The following is a 22,674-nucleotide window of genomic DNA, read 5'->3' on the forward strand; positions in this document are numbered from 1 at the left end:
AAGTTTAGTCCAAATAATTATGACGTCTTGTTAAGCGATTATTCTTTTTTTCTCTGACGCCCTACATCAACGTCATATCTCTGAGGCAACCTTTTTTGGTTGGAAACCCAATTTAGCCCTAAAGTTTTCATTGAAGGCGAGACATATTTGCATATATACAAATCATTACCTTTTAAGTGTTTGTTTGTGGAAAATATTTCCAATAATTCCCTTAAGTAATGATAAAATAAGTTTAATTCTATTCGAGGCGGAGGTTTATCTTCTAATTTTTTTAAAAACGCGTTTATCGGATTTATTTTTAGGAGAGTAAAATAAATATTTACACCAACCTCGGTAAATTTTGACAGACCCGAAGTTCTGGAACGATTGTTTTACATTATCTGGAAATTCAGGTCAGTCAAATTTTACCGAGTTTGGTGCAAACATATATTTTATACTCCTTAAAGGAAGCATCTTAAGGAGAAATCAGCTGAACGTTTGAAATAAAACAGTAAAATCCCTCTGAAAGTTCAACTGGATATATTAGTTCGGCGTTGTAACGTCGATGTAAGGCGCAAAAAAAAAGAATTTCAGAACCTCATCATTATTTTGACTAGGAGAAGTTCAGATTTCCAATTATAAAAAGGATGTTTTTGTCACGTGACAGAAAACGTCAAATTGTCGTCAGCTGCAAGTTTGTTATGGGTTAGAAAGAGGAGGAACTGTCAGTGAATATTTTAAGACTTACAGCAGAATCAAATATGAATGGAGAAAAACAATTGACATTGCAGGAATATTACAACAACCTAGGCTTAAACTATTTCACAATATCAGAACTTTTCAAGATACTGGCGCAATATAAATTGTCCGAGATCAAGGACTATCTTCAGTTGATAAAAATGGTAGAACTAAATCAGAGAACGCCTCTCTCAGCATAACTCCAATGTTTAATGTACATGGGATGTTCACATGTTTAAACAAGCCATGCGACGACGTATAATGGATCATAGATTTTAGCCAGGAATATACAGAAGAAAAGAAATTGTTATCAAGGTAGGTAAAATTCAGCGCATAATATCACAAATACAAAGACACATACAGAGCGAGGGGAAGGCTGGAGACCGGACTAAATGCAAAGTAGAAGTAGCCGTACGTTCAAAATTATTCTGTGTGGATGTATTTCACATTAAAGTGTTGGGACACTTTTGAAGGTTGAGCGATACACATATGCTGACAAGTATACCAACAAGCTTGATGATAATCTATTTTTATGATTACAATGCGGGAGCAAAAATAACCAATTTGAAAGTTTTCGTTGCGAAAACACTCTTATATATTTTTTTTGTCAGAACACTCAGTATGAATGTGTTTGAAAGTGAATGGTTGTGTATTATAAGAAAACTTCAGTTTTGATTGTACAGAATTGATATAAAGCATGAATTGTACAGTTAAGAAAGTTTTTGCATCTTGCAAAATAAAAAAAAGTAAAAATACATAAGAAACTTGACTCAGTTCCTAGAAAATCATGTATGTTATTAGTGGAAACCTTTCTAAGAAATAAATTAATAAGTTGCTTTATTAATATTCATTCATTGCGTAATATTAGTTTTAGGTTATGATGCAGTCAAAGCTTTGTTTACAAGACCGCAATACTTGACGATCACCTTTGGCTACCCTCTGTATATCCAATAAGTTTATATTGATTTAAATATCAGTTATTTTGTTTAGATATGTAATCGATATATTTCCAAAATATTCACAACCGTATCCTTCATTAATACATAAATCATGTTTTTATCCTCCTTAATAAAAAATGACATTTGTTTTTATGAATCTTATTTTTTGTTCCTAAATGTTGGTATCAGTTAAATTGTTTCATAAAAATTAAAAAAAAACTGACCTCCTAACATTTTTAAATTTGTTTGTTTGTTCCGTGTTTTTTTTCAATCTCATGTCTAAAAATAACAATTACTATATGATAGAACATTAGGTATGCCAAACCTTAGATTGAATAATCACATTTAAATGGATTCTAGCTTTAATTATACTTGTATTTCCTTTTCGGTGTTTTTCCCCTGGTAATACATGTAATATATACATACTCAGCATTTTTGTTTGCAATTTTCTCGTTCCTAAGTGTAATTGTTAAAACAATTTGTTTTATATTTCCTTTGATGGCACTGTGGATGACAACTGCCATATTCCTGACTTGGTAAATCATTCAAGATATTTATTGATTGAAATTAAGGAATGTGTAATGATTGCACACGTGACAAATAACTGTCAGAAACCAGAATGCAAGGATGTAAATAACAAAATGTCACCATACAGTCTCTTCAATAATGCGTGGAACTAATCCCTTACATGAGAAATACATGCTCTGACATCAATGAATTTGAAAATCAAAACCAACGACAATCATAGATAACATGCTTTGGACTTTTACAATAATTTATATCAACAGTGGCTGAAGTTAACATGGCTATGCACACTCAAGTCTTCACTAATAAAAACCTGGAAAATATGTGTTACAATATGACATAAAACAGAATGTTAAAGTGGGCTGAGAACGACCGGACACATACGATTGGCACAATGCACACACAAACCCCTACAATAACCACGCAAGTTTCTGATATATGAGTAGACGTAACTACTCAAAGCAATACTACTATTAAAGAATTCCTCTCCATATAAAGCAATAATACATACAAGTAACGGGTTGAGGTAAATGTTATAATGATGTACCCAAATGAATGAAATTTAGACGGAACTTTTCTGATGAACAAAGATACAGTCACAAGTCGTAACCAACACAGTTCACAAAAAATTTCACAGAAGATATATTATTCAAATAAAGAGTCGTTCGAGAGCACGACATAAAGCAATTATTCAAGAAAATCAATAGTCCAAGAACGACAATTAGAAATATCAAGATCAAAATGCAAATAACCAAAATACTAAATAGTGTCATATATAAACATCTCGTAAACAGATTTGTTTCATTTATTAATAATTATGCAAAGATTAGAAACTTGATATTCATATGATCAATACATAATCTTTCAATCAGTTTAATTGAAGTCTGGAGCTAACATGTCAGTAAATGCCAATTGTCCTTTGTTAATTTATGTATCTTTTTCATTTTGTTTATTAGTTTATTATGTTACCTATTCGGACTTGGACTTCTTTTACTGTACGTATTGCTGTCTGTTTGTTTTTCTACATTGGCTAGAGGTATAGAGAAAGGGTTAAGATTTAACAAACATGATTAACCTTGCGTAATTGTTGCGTCTGTCCCAAGTCAGGAGCCTTTTGCCTTTGTTAGTCTTATAAGATTTTTAATTTTAGAAGTTTAGTTTGACGTCCGTTATCACTTTACTAGTTCACATTTTTATAAGGTGCCAGCTGAACCACGACTATGTCGCTGTGTTGAAGACCCATTGATGTCTTGGGCTGTTTTCTGATCTTAGGTTAGGCTGTTGTCATTCTAATGCACTAATCATCAAACATTCTATACCTTTGAATGGTTCCGATTAAATTACAATGATTAACGATGTACAACAAACAAAACGCCTATGTGCCAAAGCACTGGAAAGAAAAAAAATAATTTACTAGCTAAAACCATGTTATATTCAAAGTGTCTATAAAACCACTGATAGAATAAGTCTGATTACGATAAAATAAATTGTAAAATTTGATCAAGTTAACACACATTCTCGAAATCACGACAATATAATTACATTACTAACTAGCAAGATCATTTGTATAGTTTTCAACATGCATTCCTTGTAATCGTTATATTGTCAATAGCAATGTCACTGTATATACCAGATCCTCTTCGAGCTTCAAAAGTTATCTGTAAGACAAAGTACACTTAAAAATAAAATAAAGCTCAACTATAATAATTAAAGATTAGTAATAGTAAAAGTTCAATGATAAGTTAATATTGATATTAAAAGACCTCCGAACCAAAAGGGGTGTTCAGATCCCCGAGCCCGAAGGGCGAGGTGATTAGAACAGCCCTTTTTGTGAGGAGGTCTTTTAATGTCAATATTAACTTAATCATTGAACTTTTACTGACTTACAAACCGTCAAAATATATAAGAAAAGTACATAAAAAGCACATGCTGAAACCTAATTCCCCTGAACTGGACGAGTCTAATTATGTTCAACTAAAATGATAAACAGTACTCAGACTGATATATACAATTAACAGTTACCAAATTAAAATGCAAACGGGCCGATTTAATGGCATTACATCATATAATTATTTATTTATGATAAAAAAAAAATAGCATCTAAATAACACTAAATAATAGTTTTACAAAATTAGGGGGTACATTTATATTGTTTTAGCCAACTTTTCAAAATAACGATTAATAAATCAGGTAATCAAAACCCCATACAGACCTCATTTATAACTGACCAATGAATATTATGCCCACCAACTTCATGCTATATATACTTGATGTTTTTGATCTGTCAGTAATCATGAAATAGATTCGTAAAGATCAGACCTAAGAAAACAGTAAGTAAACTCTTCCAACAATTAGCTTTTTAAACTGCTTGTTTCGGAACATCTAATCGGGCAGACCTAGATGCATAAGGTCCTTCACAATATTCATCCGGTAAATGTTCCTTTTGTTTCTGATTTGGTAATGTTCTTCATTACGTTACATGCGAATGCAAAATAATAAGTTTTGTTTATTAAGTCCAATTAATTAATAGTTATTGCTATATTTGTGTTTTAAAAAAAATAAAAACTATGCATGCAAACTTCAATGAAAAAAACCGTATTAAACTAGCTAAGGTTTCACTGGCCCGATCAAAACGCGAGAGGTGAGATATATTTGAAAGTTCAATGCATTATATGAAAACAATCTCTTTTATCTAGTCCTCCGTTATTACCTTTTCATGTCTAAATGAAGCAAAAACACCTGAAAAAAACTTTATCTTTCTTAGTTTTATCTTTACCTGACAAAAAAAAATCATATGTTATAAATCGTATTAAAACAGAAGATAAGAACCATAGTAAAAAATATTAAAAACTTTTTAATAAGCAGTCAGTTATGTGATAAACTGAAAAGACCCCCCCCCCCCCGAAAAAAAACAAAATATAAAAATTTAAATGAAAATTGTAAATTATAGCATTTTACAAGATCTTGTCTTTGTGTGCTAAGTACTAGTACAGAGAAATCAATTAAGTTGATTGATTGTTGTTTGCTTTACGTCCAGTAGCAAATATTTCATGCATGTTCATGACTATAACACATAAATTTTGAATACAATAGGTAGGTCGTGCAATAGGAGGTCGACAGTGAGGTTTGGCGTTAAACTTTAGAATACCACTGGAAAATGAGGGTATATTGAATAAGGACAGTAATTTAGACTTGAAACAGCTGGCAATATTCGGACCACTCGAATTATAGTAGTAAGAGTTTTTAATTTTCCGAGAGCGTTGATCGATCAAATCTACCCTGAAGTCGATCATCCATGTTAACGTGTAGTTTACAATATCATTTCACGCATCCAATTTCGGTTAGATATATACTTTTAGCTCGCTTTAGTAACTGTGAGAATTTTGTGAAACTGTATTGTGTATTGTACTTAAGTTTTTGGTATGATATTCTGTACTACCGATCACTACCGCTCTCCTGGTTGGTCTCGTGTGGGGTGTTCGCCTCGAGAGCGGGAGGTTATTTGTTAAAAAAAAACGGGGCAAACAAAGACGTTAAAGACTGACCGGCTAAGAGTCGGAAATGTGTCCGGGTCGCGTGACTTTTCTTCCTGCGAAATAATATCTTGTGAACTTACACAATAAAAAAAAACCGACTCAGCTTGTCAGTCTGGTAAAACACGGGGTTAATACTCTTATTTTATTTACATCTAATCGTCCTAAATATTAATTTTATTTGCCGCTGGTCGTCATCCACTATCATGATTTATTTTACCGTTATATTGTACAGTGAAGTGTTTTTCTTTTACTGGTTTATATTACAACTTCTTAAATTTTCACCGATCAAAATTAAAATATGGCAGGGGAAATTTTTCAACCAAACACTTGTGATTGTTGGGATATCTTTGACGGTAAATAATATTAAATCAAATGTGCCTTTTCGAATATATATAATATTTGACGGAAACTATTATTTAATTAACTCCGTATAACTATTATTTAGTCATGGGTCGGTTTTGAGCTTATTATTCTGTATACGCATCTTTCTATAAAAAAAAGGACCGAATGTTGATTCTAAATATTTTTATTTATCTGTGTCTTTGGGTTGCTGTCGCATTATTGTATTAATACCTTTATCTCTTTTTATTCAAAACCAAATGATTCGCTTGGGTATAGAAATATTGACATCTCTGGACCTCTCACGTCCCACAGTATACCTTGCTAAATGGGTGTGTTCGTTTGGCTTATTGGTTATATAAATACGCAGCTTTGTCCGATCAAATCTATAACGGCCACTATAAGTAAATGAGATATAGACTTTTTTATAAATAAATTCCTATTGCAGCCAACATCTCCTGGTTCGGGACAGGTTATTATTTCCACAAAATACCGCCTGATTATTGATCGGGGATATTTAAGCAACCAAAAGCACTTTGAATCAAACAAATTCTTCAATTGTAAATTAAGGTATTTTGCTGGGTGTTTTTTCCGATCCTATTTCGGACCCCCTGGTTTTAAGAGGGTGTATCTAATTAGTCATGCCCGATTAACTTTAAGTAAATTAAACCTCAACTTAAAGACCTACATCGGGTAAATAAGTTTGAGGTACAATACGTAGACAATAGAAATCCTTTGTGAAATGAGATCGTCCCAGGTTTCTTAGAAAATTATTTTGCGTTGAATAACAAAGAAAAATGCACGAGTAGGTTTGTAAAATAAGAAATAGCAAGCCTGAAATCGGTGTTTATTGAAGTTAATAAGATAAATATATCCATACGTTGTACTTACGACACAATTTGCATGCCGACAAAATAAATGTTATACTTCGTTATATAAAATCGAAATAATGATTCAGTCCAAAGCTTTATAACTGATTCCTTAGCGGTCCAATTCTTCAAAAACATATTCAACATTTGCGATGTTTCTAAAGGGGCATCAGTCTCATAGCCTATAACAATCATGATCTAAGGGATAAACTCTTGCGTAAAGTTATACGCAACAGTTTTCTGATGAACACTCTGTTTTTAATTTTTTATTATTTGTTTCATCTCAACTGCAGTTTGTTCTGCTTGAAATATCGGTACAAGTTTCTTTTTAATATATAGACCGTCATGTTTATTATCGCACCGATTTTGTTAAAATCAGAATTTTTTTTAATTTTACATATGTCAAAGTGTTAAACCTTCTCGTTTACATATATTTGCTTTTTATTTTGTTGTTGAATTTGCTATTTGTGATATTGCACCCTCTTGCGTAATTAATTTTCTGTTTGGCTAATAATACAGTATCTTCGTACAATTTAAAAAGATGGTCATTGGTCCAAATTGTAAATTGTCGCTTGTTTAATGTGCAACTTTTAAATTTGAATGAACATACAAAATAATAATTGATATAAGTGAATGCCTAGCTTTAGAAAATATAATAAGGTTAGGAGAGGGTGGACACCTTCAAACTAGTTCAACTGCGCCAAATTCTGTATGTGCCCGTCAAAGTTCAGGATCCAGTAATGCAGAGGTTGTCGTATGTTGCTGTATTACATATTTGATCTTCGTTAATTATTTTGAAAAGAATTAGGGCGTTAATTCCACGTTTGTCGTTTGATCTCTCTTGGAGATTTGTCTCATTTGCAATATTACCAAATTGAATGTATATATGATATAAATGAGGTTTAAATAAAAAAATACGAAACTTTTCTGATACAGTCTCTTGTCTTTACAATAGTCTTATTTGGCACTTTTCATTCGAAATTATGCACTGAAACAGACAATTTCAGGGATAAGAGGAAAACGACAAAAAATATCAATAGTTTACAAACAAAACATTACGCAGAAAACTGGATGCTGATAAACAAACACAAAACTGGGTTATATCAGGTGAGACGGATGGGTACTCCACTGGTGGTACATGCATTGTAGATACAAATTGAATCATCATCGATACAAAGGAGGAATTATAGATAAGACAATTTGTACCTTTGCGTGGACATTTCCTTAAAAAAATTCTAGAACACTCCAACTAACTGTGACGGCGTTCAAACTTTTTCGAAATTGAGATGACGTCAACTTTACAAATATGAACATGAAGTTTGCTATTTCAGTGATTCGATTGTCACTGATGAGTCTTTTATAGACCAAGTGCCCGACAGGCACCACTAATAGATTTCAATCCTGGTATCGATCTATGTTGAGTTTATTTATCAGCTTCAATATACAATAGTTAGGTGTATAAACAATACGTCAATTTCGCTTTTATTATTATTCGATGTTCATTTGGATAAATAAGGAATCATACCCTTGAAATAGAGGAATCAATATCTATTTGTTGAAATTTCCACGAATTGTGTTGATTACCAGACCTTTTCCATAAAGTTGTAGTATTCTCATATACTGTTAAATTTCCCATCGTTGATCCATACATGTGGTAGTTAAATGACAAACATTTGTTATAACCTGCAATATATTAAGGTGCAATTTAATTAATTTAAGGAATGACTGTATTATTTGTTCTGTCTATGAAGAAATAACATCAAAAATGTTGTGCCCACTAAATAACCCGCGAAGAGGTTTATTCTAAATAGATTCCATTTTAAGCGTGAGTAAATAACGAAAAACCGTTAATGATGTCATGGTCACATGACCAAATTATTTCTTTGAAATTAGTCTGTCAGCCAATCAGAAGATACTTTACATCCATAATTAAATTATTATAACATGAAACTAATTTCCCAATTTAGTTATGACTAATTATATGAACAAACTTGTAAAACAAAAACATCCCTTGATTGGATTAAGCAACTATCCTTTTTATAAGTAAACGTTCTACGCTAAGGAAATAAATTAAATTGATAAAATTCAGAATTCAAATCATATAACATGTGTAATAGAAGAGTAAAATTTTATATATAACATAAAACTAACACGCGTGGCAGCGCATGCAAACCTGTACCAAATGTTAACAGTCTGTACTTCACCATTCTTCAATTTGAATACTAGTACACGTAACGTTGGTTTAAAATGAACTTTGCTTTATTCTAAATTATATTCAAAGCTTACAATGCAATTTATTGATTAACTATTGTCAGCCTTTTAATTCATGTATACATACATGACATCTATGTCTTTTTGTGTCGGAATTTATAAGTACCGGACCACGTCCACTTGTATTTTTGTCCATCTGATGAGTTAAGCCTTTTTCAACTGATTTTTATAGTTCGTTCTTATGTTGTACTGTTATACCACTGTCCCAGGTTAGGAGGAGGGTTGGGATCCCGCTAACATGTTTAACCCCGCCACATTATTTATGTACATGTATGTGCCTGTCCCAAGTCAGGAGCCTGTAATTCAATGGTTGTCGTTTGTTTATGTGTTACATATTTTTTTTTTACATAAATAAGGCCGTTAATTTTCTCGTTTGAATTGTTTTACATTGTCTTATCGGGGCCTTTTATAGCTGACTATGCGGTATGGCCTTTGCTAATTTTTGAAGGCCGTGCGGTGACCTATAGTTGTTAATGTCTGTGTCATTTTGGTCTTTTGTGGATAGTTGTCTCATTGGCAATCATACCACATCTTCTTTTTTATACTATCTATATAATATGCATAAGTATTATAATATAAAAAAGGACCTGTACCTGTTGCCAAGGTTTTTGAAACAAATCTTGCTGTTGCAAATGGTAAAAAGCCACTGCTATCAAAAAAGAAGTAAAAATTGCCTTCAGCAGCCCAAGAAGGACCAGTAAATATTGTAGGCGTATCATTCTACAACAAAAAATTATTAATCATCACTTTCAATTAACCCCCTTTCTAGGAAACTAGCAACTTATGGCTAAGTGATTGTTGAAACCAGGTTGTAAGTTAAATGGTAATGGCATTTTAGTTGTTAATTGTTTTACTATTCGAATAATAACATGTATAATTTAATGAGGTTTTGTTTCGTCTTTTCAATAGAAATTAAAATATATATTCATCATGATCAATACGGTACAGAACTAATAGGCAAGTGACATATTTAAAAAAAGACATCTATTTGACGACTTTTATGCACCCAACTAATACTAGACTATATCATGTATCATTCTAAAACTTATGATCTGTAATTTCTGTTTTGCCCGGTCGTAAACAAAATTGTACGGTGCATTTTCTGTTAAATCAAGGTCAAAGGTCCTGCATAAACATCCATTTTGTTTTGCAATTAATAAACAAAAAGCCATTTTCTTATTCTTGTACAATAAAGTTTTCAAAAAAAATCATATAAACTTTATATAACATGATACATTATCCAAATCAATAAAAAAATAAGAGAATACTTTCATAATTTCCCGAAAATTGAAAGACATAACAAATCCTAAAAAATGAAAAAAATGTTTCAAAAGCAAAATATATCTGGGGGATCGATATGTGTATGCTTTAAAAATAGATAAATGTATATGTTTCATGGAATATTTGTTTTATAATTTTTAGATGCAATTATTAACTAGTGTTCATAGAACAGCCTTCTATTGAAGTGTTTGCATTTGCCTAAAAATCTGCCATCTGCAATCATTTTATTATTCTATGTTAAGATAACACATCGCTAATTGTCAATATCAGGGAGGAGAATGATTTTCCATAATAAAAGAAGGGGTATTATTGAGGTAAAAATATGGGATTTTTTTTCGACTTTTTTAAAACTTATTTACTTTTTTGTAATCATGTTAAAATGCAAACACGAATTTGAGACTTAATCGTGGGCAACATTGAAATAAGTTACCATCATTTAAAACACTTGGTTGTCTAAACCGGGATGTGAACGAATTAAATATAATGCTGCAGCTTTTTATCATGTTTAAAAACGTGCTAACCCTTATTCGAATGAAAGATGCTTTGAGTGTTTTCAGCATAACCTTTTAAAATACAAATGCAGGTATTTGGGTCTGTCAAACATTCTAGGCAGTTGTGTTATTTATAAATGAAAAAGGATAAAATACGCTTCCTGACCCCATAAAATCATTCGCTGTTTTATGCAGTGATCGTTTTCATGCTGTGCTGTGTTTTGTGGACTTTTTTTTGTCTCTTGGAATTAATTTAATTTTGTTCATGGTTTTATTTAAGTTTCTTTGATTCATTGTTTGTAATTGATTGTCCCTTTGGTATCATTTTACTTTAGGGACATTAGGTTGTAGTAATGAAAATCGGCAAAAAAATCGCCTCACAGTAATGTGAAGAAGATTAAACGCAAATAAGACAAATATCCGTGAAAACAAGTTCACTGACGATAATATATTATGGCCAAATCGTTACCATGTTACATTTAACTTCAATTTTTAAGACTTTGACTACTTACAGAGAGACCAAAGATATCAACAGGATATCATACTCATAATTTGAAAACGAAAGCCGGGGTAAAAAACGAACAAGACAAGCAACAGTATACAAAGTATTCACATCACAACATATACAACAATAAAGATTTAGTATCACAAACCACAAAACTATTTGAGGTGAACTCGTGGCTCATGTTATTCCTTACTTGGTGACAAACCTTATTCGTTAGGTGACATTCAAGGCAGATATGACGGTATTTTGGTTACGTCGATTGGAACTTATCAGTCGACATCTGGCGAATCAAATATTTCGTAACTGTTATCGAATAGTCTGTTTCTATGTACTTTGATGTTTATTGTTTTAGCAGTTTAATGTTTCTGTTATTCCGTTGTTTTCCTCTTATACATGTAGTTGATGCATTTCCATCGGTTTTCATTTTTGACCCTGATTTGTTTCAGTTAAAAAGATTTATGACTATTGAATAGTTGCATACTATATAGTTGCCTTTATTAAATAGCTTTATTGTGAGCAGTTTTAAAACCACTATCAAGAAAATCGTGAAAGTAAATGCATGTTCTTGAACATTGTATCAACTTGGAGATTTATACTCTACAGGAAGATGCCGCGAAATCGCGTTATGATTGGACAAGTGTTTGAACAAAGAGTTTGTTTTTAATTTCGTGGGCAGTACGTCGATTGAGCTTGCAAAGACAAACTTAGGAAATACAGAACACTACATTTATACGTCATATAAATATGTCCGACTTCGTATGGTTTCAGAGGTGTTGCGGCTCAATGAAATCGATATTTACCTTGAGTAGTATAGATATGCAAACGTTGCTGTGATGGTGCTACATAGAAATGAAAAGTTTACAATTGGGTTACTGAAATCAACTCTTTCGTTGTAAAATTTGTTCTCAACCGACTCTCATCGTCGATTTCAAGATATGTGATAGAGTTTACTGTATCTGTTGAATTTTGAATTATGAATTTTAATGGAAAATATGCGTTCAACATTGTTACAAGCTTTGCACAATTAAGTGAGAGGACATTATCTATATAGTGAAAAGTGAAATTTCAAGATAATGATAGCTTATTTTCAGTCGTCATCAGAAGATCTTGCACGATTCAGCCTCGTATAAAAAATGAACAAGTCAACCAAGCTATTCAGGATTTAACTAGACTCGTTGCGCAATAATGGTATTTGTTCTTCAAAATTATTCTTTGTTGATGAATTTATGCATTTAAACAATAATCAATGCAAGTAAAGCATTCAAGAAGACGGGTTTAATAATGCGTTTACTGCTTTTCGATTTTTTTTTTAAATTTCAATTTTCATCAAGCTATTTTTCATTTATTTTTGTCTTAATTTTCAATTCATTTTTTATGGTTCATATAAAATAAACTATCATTTTCTATGTTCAGTGGACCGTGAAATTAGGGTAAAAACTCTTATTTGGCATTAAAATTAGAAAGATCATATCATAAAGAACATGTATAATAAGTTTGAAGTTGATTGGACTCCAACTTCATCAAAAACTTTAACCTGAAGCGGGACAGACGGACGAACGGACGCACTGACCAGAAAACATAATGCTCCTCTACTATCGTAGGTGGTGCATAATAAAAGGCCTCTTTCACTACATCCATGCTTACATGTATAATGAAACTGCAAATCAAACATTTAGAAAATGTCGAAAGATGTATGTTTCAGTCTGGTAGTTACAATGCAGATTGCAATCTCGCATTTTCGACCCCTGTATTTCAAGCAATAGTATGATGCTGGCACATACATTTTTATTTTAAATTTTTCAACTTCTTGAGAATTAGTTTGCTTAATCTTTTATTGACCACATTAAATGTTTAGAAAAAAAAGAGCTTAAAAGCTATGCTTCAGCAGATTATGGTATTTTGGGCAACTGTAAGAGTTGATGTGACCCAAAAACCGGTTGCTCAATTCATCTGAAAATTTCAGGGCAAATAGATATTAACTCGATAAACAATTTAACCCCTGTCAGATTTACTCTAAATGCTTTGGTTTCAGAGTTATAAGCTAAAATCTACATTTTACCCCATTGTTCTATTTTTAGACATACCGGCCATCTTGGTTGGTTGGCTGGGGCACCGCACACATTTTTTAAATAGTGGCCAGGTTTGGTTAAATTCGCATTGTGGTTTCAGAGTAGAAGATTTTTGCAAAAGGTTACAAAAATTTATGAAAAATTGGTAAAACATTATTATAAAGGGCAATAACTCCTTAAGGGGTTAACTGACCATTTTGGTTATGAGACTTATTTGTAGATCTTACTTTGCTGAACATTATTGCTGTTTACAGTTCAACTCTATCTATAAAAGTATTCAAGATAATAATCAAAAACGACAAAATTTCTTTAAAATTACCAATTCAGGGGCATCAACCCAACAACCGGTTGTCCGATTCATCTAAAAATTTCAGGGCAAATAGATATTGACTCGATAAACAATTTAACCCCTGTCAGATTTACTCTAAATGCTTTGGTTTCAGAGTTATAAGCTAAAATCTACATTTTACCCCTATGTTCTATTTTAAGCCATGGCGGCCATCTTGATTGGTTGGCGGGTCACCGGACACATTTTTTAAACAAGATACTCCAATGATAATTGTGGCCAAGTTTGGTTAAATTTGGCACTGTAGTTTCAGAGGAGAAGATTTTTGTAAAAGTTAACGACGACGGACGCCTGGGCCAGGTGAGCTAAAAATGATTTGATTAATGACTGTTAATCTATGTGCTAAAAGTTTATATTGTTTGCATACGTGAATTTATTATATAGAAGTCATAATATACTACAGCTGACATCTTGGAAAATATGCACTTTATCGTCCTTGAACTTGATATTGATTTGACGGAAATTGCACAAAAGTCAATACGATTATATAATTTAGCTGTTTGTTAGGTGGGTGCATTAAAAATTTAATTTTATCGTTTAAGTCACCACACAAAAATGTTTACCAGTAAATCAAGCATATTATATGCAAACAAATCATATCTTCTTTATATAAAAAAAAAATTAGTTAAGTACATGCTAAGGAGTCAAAAGAGGTCAATGGTACACTTGAGAGAATCGTTACCTCCCTTATGTAAGTTATGTTTGACTCAAATATTGACTAACAACTAAAAATTGAGGGTCGGTTGAAAACTAATCTTTACGACAAAAGAGATGATTTCAGCTTCCCAATTGTGAACTTTCCATTTCTATGTAGCAACATTCCAGCAACGCCTGCATACTGGGTATATATCTCCGAATTGATTCGATGTTCCAGGGCTTGCATTTCATATCATAGTTATCTTGATAGAGTGTTGCTGCTAAAAAGGAAGTTATTAAACCAAGTCCATATGGTGAAGTTGAAATCATTCTGTCGTAAATTTAACGAATGCCATCACGAGTTGATTCACCATTATGGAAAATCTGTTTCATATATGATAACGGATATTTTTCTAATGTCGTAACTACAATCCCGTTCTACTTTTACGAATAAGTTTACCGAATTAGACCATTTACCGGGGATGTAATTATAATAACATTAGTAACGCAACGGTTGCTTCATGTTGGGCAGGATCTGCTTACCCTTCCGGGGCACCTGAGATCATACCCAGTTTTCCGTGGGCTTCGTGTTACTTAGTCTTTAGTTTTCTATGTTGAGTCTTATTTACTTTCGTTTTTCTGTTTGTCTTTTTCTTTTTTTAGCCATTGCGGCGTCAGTTTATTATCAATCAATGTGTTTGTATGTCCCTCTAGTATCTTTCACCCCTCTTTAATGTAAAGGCTTTAATGTTGATGCAGTCTAAAAAAATGTAGAAACAGAGATAACGCATCATAGGAAAAACATGAAAGACCGTTACAACCAATACGAAGATTCACGAGATGCGCTCACATTATATCTTGTCATCAACGTTTAAACCCCTTGTTGAAATTAAAGCTAATATAGATACAAAATCATTGATATCAAATTCAAAAGATTAAAATAACGTTTTCATATATGATAATTTTTTTACTTAAAAGTATTAGTTACGGTAACGTTTTATTTTTAGTGTAATGAGATATGAATGTTGTTTTTAAAAACTTACCCACCATCGGATCCAGTCTTTATCGTCACTCCATACATCTTGTTCAAGAAAACAGTTAGGGTCATTAATGAGTTCAGCATCGCATTTGTAATCTATAAAAATAATGATGTCAGTGATACATTAGAAATATAAGCATTGATAAAGAATATACAGTTTACCGCATAAATTACAATGTGCATGATTTCAAGAACGATAAAATCCCTCATACAAATGTGAAGAACAGAATCAAAAATAGTATTTGTGACACTACCTTTGAAACATGTATGCTTTTTGTTTAATTTTAAATTAAAGGTAAAAAAAATCAAATTGATATATCAATGAATAAAACAAGCTGGTCAAAATCGAATGAAACGAGTAAATATTTTAGAAAATAATACGTCGATGAAAGAATTATTGAATAAAGATTAACAAAAAATAAAGAAAAGAAGTAAGGACCATGCTAAAAAGTTTATCATTGTTAACGAGAATAACCTAGGATTTTAAAAAAGAATGATAAAAAAAAATCCTAAGGTTTAAATTTAGATAGAGATGGCACAAATTATGCTTTATCAATACCTGTGCAATACCGTCCGGTTAATCCATTAATACATGTACACGTGTACACCGATCCATTAACTGTGCATATACCATTATTCGCACAGGGAGTGCTGCTACATGGCGTCACTAAATAAATATTCAATAAAATTTTGTTTGTTATTGTATATTATGTAAAAAGTAAAGTACAAAGAAACGTAAACTAGATTCGCAAAGATACCAAAAAAGAAAGGGTCTTAACAATCCCCTTTCCGAAATGGCGAGGTGATTTGATGAGCCCTTTTTGTGAAGAGGTCTTTTATACAAACATAAGTTTGTATTAGAATTGTTTTTGACTTACAGACCGCCGAAAACTCCTCCCCCCAAAAATAAAATAGAATATACAAACCTTATTTCCTTAAATGGCCGAGTTAAAATAGGAGTTACCTTTAATGATATTTAAACAGTACTCATACTGATACAGTGAAACCTGGCTAAACCGAATCCTGCATAAACCGAAATCCTGTATATACCAAACATGTTCTTAAGCACTGCCATATCAATTTGTAGTTGTGAACCTAGTAAAACCGAATATTGGCCAAAACCGAACAAAATCTTAAGTCCAGAAGAGGTTCGGTTTAAACAGGTTTCACTGTATTCACTAAAACAATTACCTAGTTTCATCGAATAGGACAGATTAAATATAATATTTGAGGATCTAAAAAACCCTATACAGACCTAATTTACAACTGACCAAGGAATGTTCTGAACAAGAATATCTTGTTATACATATCCAATGTTTTTATATGTCAGTAATGAGAAAATATATTCATAAAGATGAGAAAATACAAAAACAGTAAGTAATTTATCAAAAAAATATTTTTGTAAATAGTTTGTTACACAATTTCCAATCGATAATACCTAAATGTCTAAGAATATTTCGTGAAATGTTCACTTTGTTTTTTGTTAAATCATGAACTATGCAAACAGATGTCAGATATAAACTATAAGCCAAATCCTGTCCCATTGATATTTCTGTGCTTTTTATAGAGAGAGAAAGAGTAATTTCTTCATTCATATCTTTTCAAAATTTGAATATATTTTCGCTCTGTTTATAACGTGTATGCATATAAGAAGTGTAAATTAGAGACACAAGTACTTTACCGGTGTTTGGATATCATAAATCTCTTAAGAAGATAAACAAATCGTATGGAAACTCAGAAAGTAATTCAGAAAAAGGGACGCACACATGTTTTGCTATATACAATGGTCTATGTTAATCTATTGCAATATTAATATAATTTAATCATTACCTTCGCATTTTTGTCCAGAAAAACCATTCAGACAAGAGCAGTTGTAATATGGAGAATACGAAGAATAAAAACATTGTCCATTATTTTGACATGGATTACTCGTACATGGCGTAACTATAAACATAAAATACATTGTGTTTGAAGAACGAGTAAATAACGGCTACTCAATGTTCTAATCACTATCACAAAGGAGTGAGTCTCGAATTACATAACTCGTGAGATACATACTTTAATAGGTATAGATATAAAAATATCAGAACAGTTGCCTGGTCTGTATATCCCTTGAGGTTACTTATATTTCCGCGGATAATCTTATTGTTCAACTTTTTGACAGACACTTTTTAAAACTTTGTTGATTAATTGATATAAGAGATGATCAATGTTCGTCTCCAGAAAACTACAAATTCGAGAGTATTGATTTTTAGCGTTTTTTAAGGCAATAACACAAAAACAAAACATTAGTTTGAATTATTTTATCGTTGAATAATATAGTGGTTCTGTATTTTATAACAGGAATCACAGCGGCACTAGCATATGGAGTATATGTGTCTTAATTATTACGTTACTCTAGAGCTGGCTCAAAGTACGTTGATTTAGTTGAACGAGGAATACTGCTTTCTCAAAAGTTAAAAAAAGTCTCTAAGACAGGGCTATGAATCAATCAAATTAAGGTCACAACTCAAGAAATTTTATGGTCGCAATCATGAGCTGATTGGCCATTAAGACAAAAGTGTGTCAGAAATCATATCTGATATTCTTCCTCAGTCATAAAACCCTTCCATCATTACCGAACTGAACTTAGAAATAACACGACGGGTGCCGTATACGGTGCAGGAAATGTTTACCCTTCCGGAGCACCTGATTTCACTCCCGGTTTTTAGTGGAGTTCGTTGTGTTTCTTATTTATTATTTATAACTGTTGATGTAAATGTCTTTTGGTTTTACCAGTCTTTGTTTTTACTCCTTGGTTTTGATTTGTTGTAACTTAAATTACTTACATTTGCATATGTATTAAGATCCTTAGATCTTGATTACAGACTGAAATATTTTTAAACGTCTTACATACCCAATACACACTGTGGGATATAAAAATAGTTGTAATTGGTAAAAATAAAACCATAAAAGGTAATAATCAACTAGACTTGAATATGCCATTTCGTGCAAACGACGATGTCAAGTATCCATGATTTTTTTCCTTCAATATAAGACAATTAACAAATCCAAAGTATACTAGAAATGGATACACCTAATCGCTTTTTATTCCATTCCGGATAAGTTCTAAAATTACACAACTTTTTCATCCAGTTGAAGCTATCTGGGACCCTGTTTAAACAATTCACCATGCATGATACTTTTTAATGAGACCTGTTTAAACTACCGTAAATACTTCAAACAAAATATTTTTTTACTTCAATTTTAATTTCGAAAAAATGGATCATACAATATCAAAGTTTCTTGATGATCACTTTCTAAAGTTTTTTCTTCCTCAGCTCACTACTGATGACCTCCATTTTTCGGCCGTTGACCTCAAACAGGTAGTTGTAAAAATGACTGTTTTTCCCAGAATGGATTAAATAGCGATAAGGTGTATTACTTACTTATAAAATGTTACTTAATTTCCAAGAAAGGCTGTGTGTTGACTTAATGTTTCCTTGAAATCAAACTGTTTGAAAATTACCTTCGCATTTTCCACCAGAAAAACCCGTTCTACATTTACAAATGTAATATGGAGCATTCCAAGTATATTCACAGGATCCATTGTTTTCACATAAATTACTCGAGCATGGAGTTACTGTAAAATTATATATAATAGGTTATAAAATACACCAATTGATTAGAAAAAAGTAAAAACAAAGTAGAAGAGGGACGAAAGATTCCAGAGGGTATTCAAACCCGTAAATAAAAAAATGACAACGCCAGGGCTAAAAAACAAACAAACACCAGAAAAAAAATAGTACACAAGACACAACATAGATAAATAAAGACAAATCAACACGAACCTCTGCTGATGATCAGAGGTGCTCCGGAAGGGTAAGCACATCCTGCTCCACATCTGGCATTTGCCGTGTTGCTGATTTTATTGCATATCCGATAAATAACCTAATTCGGTGGGTCAAACTTGTGAAAAGGGAACGGTATTGTGACATTAGGAAACAAGAAGTAATTGTAACAGGATGCTGTTACTAAGTCTCCCAAACAAAGCTCCCATAACTCGCCATTTATATGGGCCCATGTTCATTTGATTTGATTTTTTGTCCAATGCAAGAATATATATGGCTTACGGGTGGGGATCTCCACCATTTACAAGTATTCAAAGAGTAGGAGGTGGTGGTGACCCCAGGGACTTTACCTACATTTCATTTGATTTGTTTTATTGTCCCATACAAGAAAAGATATGGTTTAGGGGTGGGGATGTTGACCGTTTACAAGTTTTCAAACAAGAGGGGGTGGGGTGAGCCCCTAGAGACATCACTTTTATTTCATTTCATTTGTTTTATTGTCCTCTACAAGAATATATATGGTTTAGGGGTGGGGATGTTGACCGTTTACAAGTTTTCAAAAAAGGTGGGGTGACTCCCTCGGGACTTCACTTTTTGTTCATTTGTTTTATTGTCCCCTGCAAGAATATATATGGTTTAGGGGTGGGGATCTGGACCATTTACAAGATAATAGCACATTTTCAAATTGAACGGGGTGGGGGCAACCCCCAGGAACTTCCATTTAATTTCATTTGATTAGTTTTATTGTCCCATACAAGAATAGATATGGTTTAGGGGTGGGGATGTTGACCGTTTTCAAGTTTTCAAACAAGAGGGGGTGGGTGAGCCCCTAGGGACATCACTTTTATTTCATTTCATTTGTTTTATTGTCCCCTACAAGAATATATATGGTTTAGGGGTGGGGATCTGGACCGTTTATAAGATAATAGCACATTCTCAAATTGAACGTGGTGGGGATGACCCCCCGGGGACTTCCCTTTAATTTCATTTGATTTGTTTCATCGTCCCATTGAAGAATATATATGGTTTAGGGGTGGGGATCTGGACCGTTTACAAGATAATAGAACATTCTCAAAGTGAACGGGGTGGGGGTGACCCCCAGGAACTTCCATTTAATTTCATTTGATTAGTTTTATTGTCCCATATAAGAATAGATATGGTTTAGGGGTGGGGATGTTGACCCTTTACAAGTTTTCAAAAAAAAGGGGGTGGGGTGAGCCCTAGGGACATCACTTTTATTTCATTTAATTTGTTTTATTGTCCCCTACAAGAATATATATGGTATAGGGGTGGGGATCTGGACCGTTTACAAGATAATGTTTTAGGGTTGGGGATGTTGACCGTTTACAAGTTTACAAACAAGAGGGGGTGGGGTGAGCCCCTAGAGACATCACTTTTATTTCATTTCATTTGTTTTATTGTCACATACAAGAATATATGTGGTTTAGGGTAGGTGATGTTGACCGTTTACAAGTTTTCAAACAAGAGGGGTCGGGGTGACTCCCTCGGGACTTCCCTTTTATTTCATTTCATTTGTTTTATTGTCCCCTGCAAGAATATACATGGTTTAGGGGTGGGGATCTGGATTATTTACAAGATAATAGCACATTCTCAAATTGAACGGGGTGGGGGCAACCCCCAGGAACTTCCATTTAATTTCATTTGATTAGTTTTATTGTCCCATACCAAAATAGATATGGTTTAGGGGTGGGGATGTTGACCGTTTACAAGTTTTCAAACAAGAGGGGATGGGTGAGCCCCTAGAGACATCACTTTTATTTCATTTCATTTGTTTTATTGTCACATACAAGAATATATGTGGTTTAAGGGTGGGGATGTTGACCGTTTACAAGTTTTCAAACAAGAGGGGTTGGGGTGACTCCCTCGGGACTTCCCTTTAATTTCATTTGATTTGTTTCATCGTCCCATTGAAGAATATATATGGTTTAGGGGTGGGGATCTGGACCGTTTACAAGATAATAGTACATTCTTAAATTGAACGTGGTGGGGTGACCCCCAGGAACTTCCATTTAATTTTATTTGATTAGTTTTATTGTCCCATTCAAGAATAGATATGGTTTAGGGGTGGGGATGTTGACCGTTTACAAGTTTTCAAACAAGAGGGGATGGAGTGAGCCACTAGGGACTCCCCCTATATTTTATGTGATTTGCTTTATCGTCCCATTCAAGAATATATATGGTTTAGGGGTGGGGATCTGGACCGTTTACAAGATAAAAGCTCATTCTCAAATTGAAGGGGATAGGGATGACCCCCAAGGACTCCCCCTATATTTCATGTGATTTGTTTTATTGTCTTATAATCATTTCTGAAGACTGCATGTATCTATCACTTACAGTTTTCAAGTTATATTCATTTGAAAATTTTAGAAAATAAAATCCCATAGGGTTCTATAGTAAACCCCTCCATCCTTTCTACCCCCCAAAATACCCCTTAACAGACCCCAATGCACAAACGAAAGATTGATGGCTCACCCAGACATGTTACTCTAACATATTGTAAAATCCTAAGTAAATCTGACAAGCCGTTTAGGAGAACCGCTGAGGACAAGTTCATTTTTAAAGTGACGGAAGAAGAAGAGGAAGAGGAAGAGGAAGAATAATAAAAAAAAGAACTGACCAAAAACAATAAGTCTCTAAACTTTGTTTGGGAGACTTAAATATCCGATAACATCATATAGCAACGGATAAATCTTAACCCCCCCCTCCTAAAAAAACCCCAAACAAAACAAACCCAGATTAATCCCGCAAACCTCTGAAGTATATGACAGTCCCATATATTCCATTATTTTGATAATGATGAATGAGCAAAACAATAGTTTCGAATCATTTAGTAATAACATATTTTCTTTAAAAAATCACAACGAAATGATTACTTTAAATAAATCATTCCAGTATGTTATAATAGCTGTCGATATGTTTTAATTAAATACTTGATGTATATACCTCTCTTTACACATGATAAATTCAGAAATCGTTACGGCTAGAAGTTTCCTTAGAGATAGAAACCTAGCAATACCCATACCTCGAAGTTATTTCGAGAAGATGAAGTGCAATTATATAAACAAAAATATTATATGAACGTCAATTTCCTTTTACTAATTATGAAAAGCAGCAGCTTCAGACACATTCCATCGTCGTTACAGACAAACGTTCACGTAAATTGTCCCAGTCAATGGATGAATTTTATGTGTCAATCAATGGCCACAGCCACACTGTTTTGAATTTCATTCTATTATCAAAAGAAATTTGCCATGATATAAT

General features: G+C 32.9%; 1 protein-coding gene across 1 annotated transcript in view; it reads right to left on the reverse strand.

Moving 5' to 3' along the window:
* Positions 1 to 3,754: 3,754 nt before the first annotated feature.
* LOC139497520 (adhesive plaque matrix protein 2-like) overlaps positions 3,755 to 22,674 on the reverse strand; it is a 32,228-nt gene continuing 13,308 nt past the window's right edge. The window contains exons 10-13 of the mRNA XM_071285747.1: positions 15,567 to 15,658; positions 9,789 to 9,915; positions 8,450 to 8,607; positions 3,755 to 3,838 (exon numbers count right to left, since the gene is read on the reverse strand). Coding sequence (XP_071141848.1) covers positions 3,755 to 3,838; positions 8,450 to 8,607; positions 9,789 to 9,915; positions 15,567 to 15,658 — 461 coding nt within the window. The remainder of the gene's footprint in view (positions 3,839 to 8,449; positions 8,608 to 9,788; positions 9,916 to 15,566; positions 15,659 to 22,674) is intronic.

This window comes from Mytilus edulis, chromosome 12, assembly GCF_963676685.1.
Source record: "Mytilus edulis chromosome 12, xbMytEdul2.2, whole genome shotgun sequence".
Classification (NCBI taxonomy): Eukaryota; Metazoa; Mollusca; class Bivalvia; order Mytilida; family Mytilidae; genus Mytilus; species Mytilus edulis.